Genomic DNA, 18,251 nt, shown 5'->3' on the forward strand with positions numbered 1-18,251 from the left:
GATGTGGATTGCCGTCTCGTGAGTTGTAGATCTTCTGGATTCTGCTTCAATCACTTCATGTTCACTATTAACCTCTCCACTATCTCCTTCTGTGATGTGAAGCTCTGTATAGATCTTTTTCAAAAGAGTAGATTCTCCGTCTTCATTTGTTCCTTGAAAAAGGTGTTGTGTTATATTCTGAAGGAAAGATTTCAGTTCAGCTTGGCATCTTAGGTTGTTCTCTGAAAGATGAAAACATTATGACATGACTACCAATTATTTGATCATACTCCACAAAATATTAATAATGAATTATAGTGATGTTTTAAAAGTGAAAGAGAAATACAAATATTGTTATTAATAATAATAATATTGGTTACATAATTTCATTTGATGGTAAAACATCTTTAAACACTACAGTACCATTGTCTTTAGGAGAAGCAGCATCAGACTCCTCTGTCCTGGCAGGAGTTTGGGCTGAAACAGAAACATGTAGTGTCTGCTGTGAATTGCAGAATAATCAGAAAGATTTTTCATTCATAAAATCCAGCAAACTATTTACCATTTGGAGTGTTGATATTGAAGTTTATATTAGCCCCTTCAAGGTGAGCACCAGTAAAATCAGGTGTATTGGCGACGCCTCCAGTCTGTGCGGTGGTTGTCCTGCTTCCTGCTTCCCTCAGGTTTTTACCAGCATCTCCCACAGTTTGCTCTGCATGGAACGGACAAAAAGATAAATCACTGGTTGGAAACTGGTTAGTTGGTCAGCACTGACCAAACTGTTTATAAGGTGTTCTGATATTCGGTTATGTTAGAGTCGATTTAGCAAAGACCTGACAGAAATCAATAACAAAGATGAGGAAAATTTCCTCCCCTTCCCAGATTACCTCAGCCAGTCCAGGGATTCAAACCTGTGACCTGTGACAGGCCTACTGATCTAGCTTTTAAAGTCAAATTCCACCCTGTTGCTCTTACACTATGCAGTCTGTGATGTCCAATGCATTACAGGAGTTATTTTGTGATGAAGAGTTGTAATTTACTTTCCCTCAACCTGCCTTGTCTACTTCTGCTTCATAGTGACTTTCTACATTTCCCATAATTCCTTTCAACAACCCCCCAAGGAACTTGCCCGAGCATTTCAGCTGTGGGTTTTATATGGAAGTGAAGAGTGACAGCGAGCGAGAGTTTCTCCAGTGTAGAAAAAGTTTTTTTTAAGTCATAAGGTGTGTGCTATCTGCCCTATAGGCTCTGCAAGATGGAGTGGAGTTTTTGTTGAGTCAAAAGAGCAGAAAATAAATATTTAATTTACACTTCATTTTGTTATTGTTATTTCTTTTTGATTGGGTTGGGGGTGAGGGGGTGGGAAGAAAGGGACTGGGATAGCCTGATATTCAGACTAAATGGCCATTTCGTTCCCACTCCATTATTCAGCCTGAGATTTCCTCCTCGTTAGCCGTTTTCTGTGTGGGGGGGTTGATTTTCCCTGAACCAATCACTAGTGACCGACGTATCCGGCCGCTCTGACGTTATTTTCAGTTACACTGATACTGGGCGTATTTACTAACTTTACCAAGAATGTTGGTCGTTTTTGACAAAAATATAATCTTTGCAAAGACTATATGTTGGTTAAGGAGGTGATTTCAATAAATATTATTGTGCCAAAACACCAATGAAAAACCATTGCACGAACAGTTCAAACTTTAGTCCCGCCCACAAAGGCTCTGATTGGCCCGATCGTTTTTCCGAGCTAGAATGCGGCATTGACTAGAGCAGCGGTTCCCAAACTTTTTAGGCGATGCACCCCCTTCTACATCCCGACCGGGTTGATGCACCCCCAATCCCCCGCACCTTAAAAAAAAAAAAAAAAAAAAACCTGCAACATATCCTATTCATAGCCGAATTAAAGCCATCAAATTTAATCATGCACAAATAATCAGAACACACGGAACAAAATATTCAAGAGATCGCAACAATGCGCTCTCACATTCAAATGAAACTGAAACTGCAACAAAGTTTCAATAAATTGCAACAAAGTTACGCACAAGCGTCACTTTTAAAGAGCAAAGAGGACGGGTGAGGGCGAGGACACAGCACAGGCTCAGAGGCAGAGAGGCCCATCATGAGAGACGACTGGGGAAAATGCTGTCATATTTTCAGCCGCATTAAAGAACAATTGCATCAAGTTTAAATTACAATTAACATAATTGGTGGAGGGGTCAGAAGAAAATAGTAATTTAAAACAAATTTCCTGCATTTCTACTACACCACCTAACCTCTTGGATTAAGTCAAGAAACAGCAACCCTGTATAATTTTAACCAAAAATGTAAAATTATGTTTTATTACTAGATTTCAGCATTGAGGTGCTTACATTCATGATTTTGCATAGGCATACTAACCTAAAAAACTATTATTGGGAATCGATGAGAACTCACTCTCATCCTGCCTGAGAGGAGAGGGAGAGACGCAGAAGAGCCGCTGACTGAGATTACCCTGAGCAGCATGCATGGGAATAAATTACAATATAATACATTTGTGTATATTTCTCACTATTCAGATGGTCTGAATAACTCTCTGCTGCTCGGTGCTGCTCTGTCTTCGCACCGCAACGTTTATGAATTTGTTTTTCACTGCGTGAGAAAATGGACTTGTGGCGTGAGAGCGTGTGAAAAATGTCAATTGCGTGAGTCTGACGGTCAATGCATGAGAGTTGGCAGCCCTGTGAACTCTCCTGACATTATTATGTATGAAACTGCCAATCAGATTTATTTACTTATTAATCGAAGGTGCTGGAATGCCGTTCCGGATCGTTCACTTTAACCCCTGCAATTAACCATACGTAACATAGCGGTTACGGAAATTAGAACACCAGTAATTTGAATCAAATTGCAATAAAGTTACGCACGATCCACCAAGTAAAGAACAAAGAGAATGACACATGCTTAGGCTCAGAAACAGGTAACATGGACAAAAAGAGGATCCAACAAAGAAAATCCCACTTGAAAAATTTACAGTGTAATGGTGTAACAATTACACCATTACACCACCATTACATTTTTCCTCTCGCGCCCCCCTAGAGGCAGCTCGAGCCCCCCAAGGGGTGCGCGCACCACACTTTGGGAATCCCTGGACTAGAGCAACACCAGAGTCTCTGAATCGCTGCATTCTGTGAAATGCTGATTTTTTTATTTTTTTTTCATTGCGTTTTTGAATTTGCTGATTTGTTTTGTCAAATGTTGCGTTTTGTGATTTGTTAATTTGTTTTGTGAAATATCATTGTGTTTTGCACTTCAGGGCCACTGTAGGGACCAGATGTCCATAAGACAAATATGTCTCTCTTTAATAGCATTCTTCTTTGCAAATGAACTCTCACTCGACTGTTTTGTTCCAATGACATGAGGAACGCCTACTGTGCACAGGGGTTGTGACGGTTGTGACTCAGCTCTGTGCACACCTACAGAGGAAATAGACTTCCGTGCAACTGAAGCTGACTGAGTGGCAGAGAGGAAGCAGTGTTAATCACCCAAGACTAAACTTCTCTGTATGGGCTTGAGCTTAATTTGTTGCTCCATGAGCCAAACTGCAGGGACAAAGAAGGACATATTTTTGTACCTGAAGGACATGTTCGGCTATTCATAATTTTTTGTCACATATCAGAGCAGCACCCATTTATTGTCTGTATAATGGTTGGCTGGTTTCTACAGCAGACAAACTGAACACAAGTCTGTTCCTGTTAGTCTTGTCAGTTTCCACTCCCCGGCCAAACAGGTTGAGTCAAGTCAACTGTGTTACTGTGGCAGATACAAGTGAAAGATTTCTGGTTTGTTTCTGCTGTGAGCAGAGCTGTAAATGTCACAGGAATAAAATAAATTATACAATTCTCAACGTGACAATTCCCTGAAAAACCCCTATGCTTATTGAAGTTAACTAAAGCTGTGTGTTTTTTGTGTGTGTTTTTATTTTATTTTACACCAATTATAAATATCAAGGATGGTTTTTAAAAGTTGGCATCTTACCACACTGTGTTGTTGCTGCAGCCTGGCTCTTCGTATTCTGGTTTTCCATTCTGCTGCTCAGTTTCAACCAACTCTTCCAACTTCAGTAGCAAAGACACAGAAAAAACAAGAGAAGCTGAAAACAAACAAACAGAATAAACAACAGTAATACATTTATCTCACAAATCCTTGTGACTGATTTTGGACATTTGGACTCACTTTCAGTCATTCTGTCAACATAGTTTTAGTGTTGTTACTGAGTACCTGAGAAGAGGAACAACAGTTATAGCTATTTAGAGAACTGTGAATAGAACTGAAATGAAATCAAACTGAAATGAAAGTCATGACTGTAAGTTCTTACCTTAGAGACAGTTTCCTTGTCTTCTCTTCTTGCCTCGTTCAAACCGCTCTCAGCTGTACGCTCTATTTGCATTTGATCACGTGAGATACAAGGAAGTGAAGTGAAGTGATTCTGCTCTGTGTTAACACCCATATTGTTCTCTGATATTTACCAGACATGAAAGTGAAAACACATAGCTAACAAACCTTTATAAGCTCATACTCTGAAACTAAATCAAACTAAACTCCCATGACATCATCATGTCAGCATGGAGAGGTCGCACAACATTCTGTGAAACAAAGATGATGTAGGCAGTTGAAATATGCCGTTTGTAAAATTTGGTGGAGATTAATGAAACTTTGTAAGAGAAATTTTAAAACATAGTTGCTGTTACAAGGTTGGCCTGATGTCAACTCTATGGAGCACGACCAAATGAGGTCTGTCACACTTTGGGTCCATATCAAATATGCATCTGAAGTTTGGTTGCTTTAGTATGAAGCGTTAAACAATTATGTGTCACTTTGTTTTTGTGTGTCTTCCTCATCAACTTCATTTGTGCACCGCGGCGAAACAGTTTGAATTTTCAACCTCTGGGTAATGGCTGCTGTTATATCTGAAGCTCTTATTCCTTTTCCTTATAAAAAATTAAAGAATGACAGTGAGACACTTTAGTCGACCATTTAGTCAGGAGGTCACAGCATGACTGACCGGTATCTTCAATCCCACAATGCTTTTCTCATGAACTACGGTGCTTGGTAAGGGACAATTCAAATACCCAACAGCTGTAATCTAGGAAGTTTATATAGGCTGTGTGCAAAATTTTGTTGAGATTGGATCACCTTTGCTGGAGAAATAGTGAAAAATATGTTTTGCATTAAATCCAAAATAGCGGAAAACCTGTCATGGCGGAAATGAATATCTGTATGTGCAATGGATTCGACTTGAGCCAATCAGACGGGAAGAAAACTTGATTGTAGACTTTACGGTTCATGAGTTACTGGCCAAAACATAAAGTTGCTTGTTAGAGCTCCATCGTCTGAAAACAACATGGAGCAGATGAAGAGAGACGAGCTGAGGAGGTTCACATGTTCATCTGGACCACAGATCATCTCCTGATTATAAAGACACCAGATGAACTGAAATATCCACAACATGAGTTTCACCACGACTTCTTCTGTTGTGACTGCTGTGGTAACAAAGCTCCACACTGACATCTAGTGTGTCAGTGATCTACGCACAATCATCAATGCAGAACCATAAGCGCTCGCACCGCCGTAGACACCTACGCCGTTTCTACGGCAGCAATTTGACATGTAAGTATAATGATGCCTTTATGGCTAATGCTAGCGAGTCTGATCTCTCTCCTTTAAGACTCTTTGGCAGGCTGCATGGAATGACCTCTGACCTTCAGAAACCCAGAGCCTCACTTAGTTATTCAGTCAGTGCAGAAGCTCATGGATGCTCACCTTGATGACATCACAGATTAAAGGTGAGGTGCTTCCTGGTTTCCTGTTTTGGGAGGAAGTTCCTTTATACTTCAACTGGCTGTCATAGTCAAGTCAGCGCTTTCCCTGAGTCACATTCTCCTCTAAAGATGCTAATGTTTTTCTCCTTTAAAGATGTTAACGTTCCCTCAACTGTTTAGACACACTGCCAGCCTTCTATGCTAACGTTAGCAATTGAGCTAGTGATAGCCTAGCTAGCAAGCAATCTTTGGCTGCGGTCGAATAGTCTTTTTGCTTAGGAAGGTTCCTAACTGAGTGAAATGACCCGGAAGTATCTAAGTGGCAGCCATGATAAGAGCTGTTCGAATTCTCTAAACGCTAAGGAAAGGTGCTTCAATGCTTCCTTACTTGGCTCCTTTAGCATAGGATACACTGGACCATCCTTTACGAAAGGAAAGGAGATAGTGCCGTCCCACAATTCCTTGCGACGCACCATTCGGCCTTTCACGAAAACAAACGATCATGACCGACAAGGGACGCAGATCATCATGCAAGTTACCGTTGCTTATTAAGCATTTTCCATCTTATGCCATAACTTGCTAATATGTTTTGAACTTTCAACAATATGTTAAACCCAGAGGTGAACTATAAACGCTACGTTGCTGTTGTAAAATGATCAAAGTGAAGTTAACGTTGTAGCGTAACCTCTGCTCAGTTTGCATTAGTTATTTCTTCATTCTGAGCGTTGTTGAATTGCAGCCTTTAGGAATATCATTCATTAATTTTTGTGCAGATGCTGAAACCCTTGCCTTACTGTAATAAAGGCCTGTATCAGCCATAACAAATTCAAAGATTGTCAACATTTCAAGGTGTTTACTGAGTTGTGTGGTGGTTCTTAAGCTATTATATGCATAGGCTTATAATCAGATCATAATCAGCATATTAACCAGAACACAGAAGTCTGTCTTTCAAGAAAAAGGGATATGAGACGTTTTTAGCCAGATGATGTTTTTAATTCAACATGTTTGAAACTTAAGAATGATGATATGTATAGTTGTCGATTTGTAGGCCTAACATGTTATGCCTGTCTTGCATGAATTTAACAATTATTTTCATACAATCATACTAATTGGGATTCATGTCGATGAATATGAGTGGACAACCATTCTCAATGTGACAAACATTTCGTTTCACTTTTGTGACTGGTAGCCTATATTCCTTTTTTATTTCAATTCCAACCTTGGTAATGAAGCAATACTTTTCACCGGGTTGTCCATGTTTATATAGCCTGCATGAAACAACACGGTAAGAACGCACCGGGCGAAGTATCCAAGATGCGCTTTCAGTAGTCCATCTTCAGAACATTGTAGTTTCACACGACAGACCCACGTCAATAACATCCGCCGTCGCATGAGTACGTAGCCTAGTGTCAGTGCAGTGAGATACTCTTAGCACCGCGGTTGTCTTTTCCTAAGCCCTTATGAATTCTCCTTCACATCTTTCCTTGACCTCATGACGTTTTCCAACGAGGTCAAGGAAAAGTGGTTAGGAATAGGAGTTAGGACGTATTTTTTTGACTATTCGACCGCAGCCTTTGGCTATTTCAGGGGATTATGAATGTAAATACCAGAGGAAATTGAATGATGTAGCACTATAATTATCAAGGAAATCCATGTCTTTTAAAGCTGCAATAAGCAAACGTTTCTGACCACTAGAGGGCGACAGAAACTCCAACAAATAGCAAACAGCAAAGCCACTGCACTACGGAGGCCTACAAGGACAAACCTAGCAAAGCACTGTGCATAAAGGCTAACAGCTAAGCTAATCGTACCTACTGAGAAGTGTCACTGTCTACCAGTCTCACTTTGACAGATCTTTCTCCTGCTGAAGGTCACATGTCCCACATTGACAAGTGAAGAGGCAGGTAGCAGGTTTACTAGTTTAACAAGTTTACTAGTTTAACAAGTTTACTCGCTCGCTTCATCAGTTCCGCCATTATGAGATTTTTTTTCAGATATTCATTAGTCAATAGTTAATACTTAACCGAAATGCAGAGAGCGGAGTTGGCTGTCGGCTGTCAGTGCTGGCGATGTCCCCTGGGTCCTAAACACAGCCGGTGTTTCTGGGTTGGCTTTATGCCTTTCCCGCCACATCCCGGCAGGTGCTTCTATGGTTGATACCATTGTGGGTTTTGGAAGCCGTTTTGAGTAAGTTTAGGCTTATTATTGCTGTTCAATAATCAATGACTGCTTCTTTTTAATGCTGCTGTACTGTTAATGTTTCCTAACATAATGTACTGCTCTTTTCTTTTTTAACTTTATTGTAATTGTTATGTTGTTGACCTGCCCGGGGACTGCAGATGTAAATTAGCCTCTTGGCTAACTCTGACACATTTACATTGAAGTGTGAACTAAAATGTTGATTGAAGTGTACTGTCCCTGCCAAATACATCTTAAAATAAAATAAATATTGTAATGTATTCGGAATGAATAAAATTGTGGCTTAGGGTATTTAAATCTCTGCTTTCCAGAGGGGGGGGGACTAGCTGTGTCCATGGCAGCTTTGCCTTTGCTATGTCTGGGACAAACTTAATGTGTTTTTTTCTTGAACCTTACTTTATTTTCTGACTTTTTCTAGTGTGGTAGTTTTAATATTTTTGTGGGAGCACTAAGAAAGCACCTTGCTCAAAGTGCTGTGACTAAGCCATCATTTGAAGGGTTGAGTTTACACCTCTTGGTTTACACCACATGTCGAAGTGTCCTTGGGCAAAATACTGAACCCCAAATTTCTCCCGATGGTTGCGCCAGCACCCTGCGTGGTAGCTTGCCGCCATCGGTGTGTGAATGCGTGCGTGAATGGGTGAATGCAGACATTGTGTAAAGCGCTTTGGATAAAAGTGCTATATAAATGCATTCCATTTTACCATTTTACAATTATTTTGAAAATCGGCATATGGACACACATTAGAAGAAGTGAAATTAGCTACTGAGGTCATAACCTCTTGCGGAAAAAAATGATTGACTTTATATTTTAGCAGAAGTTAGGTTGTGGTTCCATTGGCTTACATGGAGTTGGGTGGTTTGGAGTCTTTTTGGAGCCTCTAGTGGACGTTAGAGGAACTGCTGCTGCTACACTTCAGGACTGGCTTCAAAATTCACCCGTGATTCTGGCCGTTTGGTTTACACCTGTTTTCTAGAGCATGCAGTCTCCAGCAGCTTTACAGGTTTTTTCAAAACTATCTTGGCTCCTCCCTCACTGTTTAAAAGCGGCCCTCAACCCCTCCCATTCCTGAACATTTTCTCTTAATGGCAGAATTGATGAAGCGAGAGTAAACTTAGTAAACTAGTAAACTTGTTCAACTAGTAAACTTGCTACCTGCCTCTTCACTTGTCATTGTGGGCATGTGACCTTCAGCAGGAGAAAGATCTGTCAAAGTGAGACTGGAAACCGGTGAGACTTCTCAGTAGGTACAGTTAGCTTAGCTGTTAGCTTTTATGCATGCTGCTTTGCTATGTTTGTCCTAGGTAGGCCTCCATAGTGCAGTAGAGCGAGAGAGGGAGAAGTGGCTTTGAGTTTTTATTTACAAATGTTTTGCTGTTTTTGTCACCCTCTAGTGGTTAGAAAATGTTGCTGTTTGCTGCTCCAGTATTGCAGGTCCTTTAACACAGGTGAGACAGAGCTGAAAGATATTTGCAGTAGAACGATGAAAACCTCATCAGCATTACTCAATGCTGACACATTACTTTGAGAAGACATCAGTGTCACATGGTACTTTTTATTCTTAACTAGGGAAACGTTTAAAAAGATACTAATTGAGAGTATTGATTTTTTTTCCTACAGGTTTTCCAGGACAATTGCTGCAAGCGAGAAATATCCAGTTTAGAAGTGTACTGCACCAACTCTCCAGCCTGCGCCTCTGTAGTGACACTACACTGTCTACAGGTAGACCCGGCCACGCCCACACCCACAGGGTTCGGGAGTGAAGACCGTATTTCTGAATGAGAGTGAATGTGGTTATGTCTGGTCCACATTAGAGCAGAGTGACTACACTGTGTATGAACAGACAATTTAAGTCACTCATTGTATGCACACAATGCAACGTTTATGCTTCAATCCAATATGGCTGCTGCCGCTGCTGGTTTACAAAGTATTTTCAGTTTTTTTGACAACACCGGTAACCGGAGTCAAATCATCCATCAAGTTTTGATAAACCGACATCGGCATCATATTCTCTTTCTTTTAAGCGACATGCTGTCTGTGGCAGCTGTTCAGAGATAAACCTGGAACATCTGCTGGTTGCTTTTTGTACCATTTACGTTTTTTTTGGATGTCCGTCTGCCCTTCAGACAGACTGTATCTCTGTCTGTTCTGGACCAAAGCGGCGCTGCCAACCACCGGACCTTCAGCTTCAGACTCGACCCAAAATCTAACAGCTTCCAACAGCCCGCCACAGAGTCCATTAGCAACGTTGGATTCTCTTGCTTCATTCCCCTTTCCCAGCTAGAAACCCCCCAAAACGCTGTCTATGTCAAAGATGACACACTCTTTGTTAAAGTTAAAGTGGATATGGCAGGTTTAGGGGACCTCTAGGAGGTTTTTCTTTCCTCTGCTTCAGTATCAGTTCTGGGATCGTTGGATGGAGCTCTGCCTGACAGGAGCAGATAGAAGCTTTCTCTTTTAGTGGATTAATATGGAGGAAGGGTCAGGACGTGTCAAGATATTTTAATATCTTTATGTAGCAGCCACTGTGATACTGCACTGTACTACTGGACAGTAGCAGATCCGGCCCAAACTGTGCTTAGGTCCACACCAATCTGGAATCTGAAGACAATTACTGTCAGGTTAGGGTTGGTTAGGGTTTACCATGTGATCGACCCTTTGGCTTGGCCAGGTTCAGGCCAGAAGAGAGAAAAATGACCACACACTGGAGTTCATGTTAGCTTCCATCATGCTTTGTTTTGGTTTACTAGTGTACTTAATTTTATCAACTTTACAAAATGAACAATTCACTCACTCTTTCTGTAAAAGAGACAACTCAGGGTTTTTATTATCAACTAGGTCAAAACCTAGTATATGGCTGGACCGTGTATGAGTGTGCCACGTGCCACGGCCGACCAATGGTGTAACTAACTCCGCTGTTGAACTCCGCGGTTAAAGTGGGATTTGGCAGGTGGGGGAACCCTGTTTCGGAGGGAGGGGTTCAGAACAAAATAGTAATTTAAAACAAATTTCCTGCATTTCTACACCACCTAACCTCTTGGATTAAGTCAAGAAACAGCAACCCTGTATAATGTTAACCAAAAATGTAAAATTATGTTATATTACTAGATTTCAGCATTGAGGTGCTTACATTCATGATCTTGCATAGGCATACTAACCTAAAAACCTATTATTGGGAATCATGAGAAAGAATAAATTACAATATAATAATTATATAATAATAATAATATAATATATATAATAATATAATATAATAATCTGTGTATATTTCTCGCTATTCAGATGGTCTGAATAACTCTCTGCTGCCCGGTGCTGCTCTGTCTCGTCTGTCCTGCTGTCAGTTTCCTTTTTTCACGTCGCGACGTTATCAGTTATGAATTTGTTTTTCACTGCATGAGAAAATAGACTTGTGGCGTGAGAGCGTGTGAAAAATGTAAATTGCGTGAGTCTCTCGGTCAATTCGTGAGAGTTGGCAGCCCTGTGAACTCGCTTGTCATTATGATGTATGAAACTGCCAATCAGATTTATTTACTTATTAATCGAAGGTGCCGGAACGCTGTTCCGGATCGTTCCGGCCCACTTTAACCCCTGGCTGTAGACTGCTAATACAGAATAATAGTCCATACAGCCATACTGATCGTTCCAGCGCGTCCCGTCTCTCTCTCCACTGCTGTCGTCTCCACCCACGGCCCGCATCGATCCTGCCGATCCAAGCGCCAGGCGCTCTGTTACCCGTCGGTGCCGAAAACGCTGTTCGCCGGACACCGGGGGCGCATCGTCGTCGGGACCCCGCCGAAATCTCGTCCGGATCATCGGGAACAAATCGGCGCCCAGCTAGCGGCACTGGCCGGGACCGTGGCCCCGGGAAACTTCGGGAAGGTCGGCAATAAGCCGTCGGCGTGATGAAACCTCCATGCTTGTTTGTGTCTCTCTCAGAACAGAGGGGCTTCAGGTGGACTGAGCTCGCGCATATGCATCGACATAAACGGTGATATGATATAATTGTATAGATTCTACTTTAGCTTCAGCTTGCATGCATGATATTGGTCAGCCTGCTTACTGTGTGGGAGAAACGGGCTCCTGATCTCAGCGGAGAAACTAGACGGCGGAGAAAACGAAACTTAAATTTCTGGCTCTGTGATCCTATGATGTGCCACGTGCCACGGCCGACCAATGGTGTAACTTGATCAGTCAGTCAGTCAGTCAGTGACAGACATTCGCGTTTGTAGGGCTGGCCCCGCTGTTGCGGTCCAGCCAAAAAGGTACAAGGTCTTCATTTCATACATAAAATCAAAATACAATTTAAAGTGATTTCTTCAGTTCTATTTCTTTTGCCAACTTTACATTGTTAAAAGCTCTCATGCGCCTAAATGATATGCACATCTGTACATATGATTTATATACATAAACTGAAACAAAACCAACTCTATGGATATTCAACACTTATTGACAATGATATGAAATACAAAATACGTTTTTTAAATATTTACTTAAATACTTAAGGTAACCAGTACAGGATTTGTTCTAAAGACAATGAAATCCATCCTTATTACAGAAATAAAATCCAGTGGAAAGACAGCCACAGTAAGCTGATGTGAACGTTGATAAAGACCAGAGGGTCGGGGCTACTGAACAAAACATTGAAGCTGTTAGTTTGACAAACATTCGCTTTGACAGTTTATTTGCCTGCTTTAAAGATGAACAGTGAATATCTGTGATATTTTCAGTGGAATGTCTATGCTGGAAAATAGCACTTCCCATGTTTAGTTCAGTTCATTTTATTCATTATATTTTATTCTTATCAGCTTAGCCTCATTGAGATTAAGAATCTCTTTTTCAAGAGGGACCTGGCCAAGAAAAGCAGCACAAAGTTACAGACGCCACAACAAACATTTCATTACATTACAGCATCATACATGATTAACAAACGTTCTACATTTCATTATAAAAGCAATTTAAACTATGAGTAAAAACAATTACAATTTTCCACTTTCCTCCCTACATTTTACCATTGCTTTAAAATCATTCAATGAGACCAGCTCCTGTAACTTCAGGTCCTTCTGGAGCTCGTTCCCCGCCACAGGGGCTGAGAACTGAAACGCCTTTTTACCAAAACTCTGTACAGCCTTTTTTACATTCAGTAAAAGCAAGTTTTGTGAGCTTAACCGGTAATTTTTGTTTGTCTAATTGACAATATACATACATAATTAAAATGGGAGTTGTTTCAGTATAGCTTTATAAATAAAAACATACCAGTGACTCAGCCTACGTAATACCAGGGACGGCCAACCCACTTTCCGATAGAGAATACAGTGATGAGTTTTGCCCCCTGGTCCTGAACAATCTCAAAGCTCCAGCTCGACCATCAGTTCAAACAAATTATCCAGTCTTATGCAAGATGTGTGCTCCTGTTTCTGATTTAAACGGTGACCTTTTTTTATTGTACATATTTTAGTATTTTTCTTTTTCTGTACTGTTTTGTATGTTTTATTATGTAACTCCTGCTGACATTTCTTGGTCAGGTCTCCCTTGGAAAAGAGATTTTGAATCTCAATGGGAATTCCTGGTAAAATAAAGGCTAAATAAATAAATAAATAAATATTTACAGTTTGTTACAAACTTCAAAGCCCCATGATATAGTGTCCAGCAGACGCAACAAAGCCACAGGTGCATACATGTATAAAATGTCTCAATCGATTGCAGGTAGAAAAGTAGCTGAGACAAGCCTTTTTCTCACCTCAAAAGAAAAGCAGAACTTATTTCTAAAATAAAAACCCAGTTTGAGTCTAAGCCTTTTCACCAGGGACTCTATATGATACCTAAAAGGAAGATGGTAAGATGGATTGTTCAGATGGTCGGATCACAGCACTGTCAGTGTCTGTAGTTTGCATTGTGGATCCTTCTTCAAATCAGACAGCAACTTCAAACCTGATTCTCCTGGATCACTTCTGCTCAGCTCCAGCTCTCTCAGATGTGGGTTGGACCTCAGAGCCGAGGCGAGAGAGCCACAGCTCCTCTCTGTACAGAATGACAACCTGCAAAAGAAGAATAATAAAGTGTATAAGTCCACTGGTCATTTAATTGAGCCAAGCGATAGGGAAAGACACAGGAACCATGGAGAACAAGTTAACATGTCGTCCCCCCATGAATGATGCAGGCACTCCTTGGGCAAATCAGTAACTAGTAAACAAATGTTGTAGTGCCCCCCTGTGGCCAATCAGTGTAATTTTGAAAATGCTGAAAGAGTAATCACATCATTCCCCAAAGTTTCATCAAAAGCCAATAAGTGATGTCTGAGATATTGTGCGTGACGGACGTATGGAACGATAGTACCTCCGAAATTCATTGAGGGGAACAAAACAGAGTAAAGTTTTTAAGTTAGATTTAGAAAGCCTCACCTCAGTATCTCCAGCCTACACTGAGGTCTCCTCAGCCAATCAGAGAGCAGCTCCACCCCCTGGTCCTCCAGCTTGTTGTAGCGCAGGTCCAGCTCTTTAAGAGCAGAGAAACTGAGGGCAAGTGTCAGAGACTGGCTGCATCCCTTGGTGAACGAACAGAAGTCCAGCCTTGAAGGAGACAGGAGGAGTGAGATTTCTGTTTATTGTTATCAAAATCTGTAGACTGCCACACTGTCTTCACTCACAACTTGGGTTTTATTTAAAGATGCAACGTTTTGGTCAAGTGACCTTCGTCAGGTATTTACACATTGTGTCTTTAAACAAAAGCCTTGTGAGTGAAGACAATGTGTGGGAGATTTTTATTTTTTCTTTCCCCTCCTATGCAACTGGCACATAGATACAGTATCTTTTAAAAAAAAAAAAAGTTTATTACATACATACATCAGTAGTGCTCTTGCAAATGACCACATGCACATTTTGATTTGTTAATGGACACAGCCTGTGCCTCGCTGAGAAAATCACAATTGAGGTCATCATTGAGTGAACAAATCCAGACTCATGACAGTGTGGCACTGTCAAATACAGAAAACTGTAAATACGGTATGGAACATGTGGATAATACAATTTTAGGCAACAATAACCCCCCACAGGGCGGTCAGACGTCAGGGTCTGGAGCTGGTAGGGTTGAATCTGGGTCCTCTGGTGTAGCAACTGGTAATATAATAACTACCGCATTATGTAACAACTTGTCAAAATGGGTCATAAATGGAATAAAACTTGTTAAAGCTTGGGTAGGCAATTTATATTATAACCAATTTGCTAATATTTGAAATTCTTTTAACATCCCAACAGCTATCAGTAAATCATATGCTCTGAGAAAAAAAATCCGGTCTCTGTGGCTGTCCAAGGCTGTAATCAGCCACTCCAAAATATCAGGACATCCAGGTCTCAACAACCAATCAGGACAGCTCTTCTGCATGAAGGCGCCCCGCCCCCACCTGTCAATCACACATGCAGTAAGTCTAGACCTGCCTGTCCTGCAAACTGCAGAAAGAAAACTAATATATCCACAGAAGAAATGAGGTGAAACAGCCATAATCCAAACTGAACACTGGGACTGGAATAAACTTGTTGTGTGAGGAAGCCAGTTATTTTCCCTACTGCACAAGCCCGTTCGTCAGCAATTCAGCTCAGAATTCATTAAGTTTGCTCCTCTCATGCAGCCTGAGCCTGTTTGGAGGGAGGAGCTACAGGAGGGAGGGAGGAGGGGGGATTTTTTGTTGTGTACTTTCAAATTCCTGCTTCAAAAAGTTGCCTACCCCAGCTTCCTGCGGAGGGGGAAACAGAAAAGAATGTTTTCCTACAGGGATCAATAGAGGAGCACATTACATCACATTGATAATATTTTCCATCCGTGTTTGGTGCATCACAAAATTCACCAGCCACTTTCACTGTTTTAGCAGCTAACTAGCTGTGTAGAAAAGGACTCCAGATTACATATACATACCTGTATACCTGAATAACTTACCAACCACAGATAAACATTTACCAGTGTTGGAGATATTTTGTTAAAAGTCTAAATTAATTTGTAAATAGACGGGCAACACTGCCACTTTCGTTGTCCTGTAATAATGACAGGAAATCATGTATAACGAGCCAGTAATTATGCACAGTTGAGTGCAACAGACAGCTGAGAACACTGTGGAGAGCACACAGTCTTCTACCACACGTTAATTTCACTCAGTAATTTTGCTAAATTTATTTATATTTTTTTAGTTATTTATATTACACCATTGGCAATCATAGGCTGTAGCTTAAAGGATAAGGCTGGTGTTTTTTAATGCATTTCTTACCGTCAACAAATCCTATGAAAATAATAAAATCAGCAATGATTTTGTTTTGCCAACAAGTCTGGTCCATGTAGCCGGTGCCCAATGCAGCCATGTCCCAGCAGCCATAGAACTCCATTGTATTAAAAAATGGTTAAAAACCCGTCACAGAGCCATGCTGCTGCTCTGCAGCATATTTCATCATCAACATGCACCGGGCCGGACCACTTTTTCCTCAAACAACTTAATAATCCGGCTGTAAACACTTTGCGATCTCAGGAAAGTAGTTCCGTAGCACAGAAAATAGTCCCCAGCGTAATGAAGAATTTGTTCCCATTTGAATTTGATTTGGTAATAACTACAACAGTCTGATTTTCATGGTAACAGTTAGTGATTTTTAAAATCGAAACTATGTCTTTGTGAGCTGTATTTAAAGGTTTTTAGTTTACAATTGGAGCCAATGACTTCCGGGTTGACGGCTAAAAACGGAACGTGGGAAGTCAGAAAGTAACGGGAGGAGAGCAAACGCATTGTTGATTTTGTTATATTCATAGGATTTGTTGACGGTAAGCAATGCATTAAAAAACACCAGCCTTATTCTTTAATAAGTACAACATAGAAAGCTATTGGCCCAACAACCAGCATGTGTCTGCTGACTGCCCGATCACAAAAGTGTCTCACTGTCTCAGTAGTTGCAATTTCTTCTAGGTAAAAGGAGACGCTCACCTCAATGTCTCCAGTTTGCAGTTTGGATCCTTCAGCAGAACGGAGATCTCCGTCACCACAGTGTCTCTCAGGTAGTTTGCTCCCAGATTCAGCTTCATCAAGTGGGAGGGGTTTGAACTCAGAGCTGAAGCCAGAGCAGCACCACCTTGCTCTGTCAGTTTTACCCTGTAAAGCCTTCAGAAAAAAGAAATGGTTTTCCATCATCTCTCTGTAGGGCACAGATGTTGCTCAGCGCTGTTTACATGCTGTCAAAGCAGGGAAACTGCTTTTCAGTGGCTGAAGGAGTCTAACAAACTGATTTCAATATTTTACCGCTGCTGCATTACAGCTGACTAGATGTTTAGAATAGAATACGACTCAATATGATGGCTGGTTGCTTATAGATAAGACTAAACATGCCTTCACACAGTGAGCTACATGATCAACAAGTCACCTTTCTACAGCTTTTACTTGAAAGACTACAGGAATAAACATCTGAAAAGTGATGCTTGAGAACATCTGCCTCCATCGTTGGGTCGATGGTGAGTTCTGAAGTCAAGTTTTTTCTGTTTTTTCTGATTTCCTGATTAGCACTTGATTGATTGATTGATTGATTGATTTTATTTGATAGATTTTAAAGCACACATAGGTTTGAAGGCCCTTAGGCCACAACCATACACATATAAAATTGTCGAGGAATTCAACACACAATAAAGTCAAGAAGACTTATTTCCATTCTGGTCCTTGTTGTAAAAAAGCAATGGTCAGCACAGGCAGGTCTTGGCAATGCATGAATCACTTACGACATAAAAAACATTAACATTTGACTGTCAGCAGCTCAGCAGCCACTGCTCTTTCACTGCTCTTTTAAATTGGTTAGCAGTGACAATTTCTTTAATATGGGACGGCAATAAAAAAATTCCATTCTGTAGCTGCTGAGTACAAAAAGGTGTTTTTCCCTGATGCATTCTTAAACCTACAGGGGACAAAATCTGTTACATCGGCTCTAGTCACATATCCATGAGTATCACTGACGAGTTTAAAATAATTTTTTACATACTTGGGAATGGAGCCATTCATTATTCCGTGGGTAAGACCCAGCTTCAAATGTTTGACCCTGCTCTCAACTGACAACCATTTAAGTTGTGTGAATTGGGAGCTTCAACACAACTCTTATCAGTTTATTCTGAGATGTCTGTAATTTAGTTTTAATGTACTTAGGGGTACAGAAAGAGTGGGCAAGAACAAGCAGCCTTCATGTCATTAAAATAAAGCAAAAATAAATGAGGCCCTAAAACACTACCTTGAGGAAATCCACAGCTGTTGAGTCTTACCCGACAGA

At 40.8% G+C, this 18,251-nt stretch overlaps 1 protein-coding gene and 1 long non-coding RNA gene across 4 annotated transcripts in view; both read right to left on the reverse strand.

Annotated features, from left to right (window-relative positions):
• Window positions 1–547: 547 nt before the first annotated feature.
• Window positions 548–4,377, reverse strand: LOC139648339 (uncharacterized). Its single transcript, XR_011695573.1, has 4 exons — window positions 4,334–4,377; window positions 4,192–4,236; window positions 3,994–4,073; window positions 548–691 (listed from the first exon to the last, which is right to left on the reverse strand). It is a non-coding gene; the product is annotated as an uncharacterized lncRNA (long non-coding RNA).
• An 8,097-nt stretch (window positions 4,378–12,474) lies between these two features.
• Window positions 12,475–18,251, reverse strand: part of LOC139648334 (NLR family CARD domain-containing protein 3-like) — a 33,169-nt gene continuing 27,392 nt past the window's right edge. For all 3 annotated transcript variants that reach the window (XM_071524414.1, XM_071524412.1, XM_071524413.1), the window contains 3 exons: window positions 16,931–17,104; window positions 14,376–14,543; window positions 12,475–14,012 (listed from right to left, as the gene is read on the reverse strand). In XM_071524414.1, the coding sequence (XP_071380515.1) occupies window positions 13,838–14,012; window positions 14,376–14,543; window positions 16,931–17,104 (517 nt within the window). In that variant the 3' untranslated portion in view covers window positions 12,475–13,837. The remainder of the gene's footprint in view (window positions 14,013–14,375; window positions 14,544–16,930; window positions 17,105–18,251) is intronic.

Source organism: Centroberyx affinis, unplaced genomic scaffold (assembly GCF_046629955.1).
Source record: "Centroberyx affinis isolate AG114_WGS23_722 - 3 ecotype Tasmania unplaced genomic scaffold, CSIRO-AGI_Caff_v1 ptg001193l_1, whole genome shotgun sequence".
NCBI classification, from domain to species: Eukaryota; Metazoa; Chordata; class Actinopteri; order Beryciformes; family Berycidae; genus Centroberyx; species Centroberyx affinis.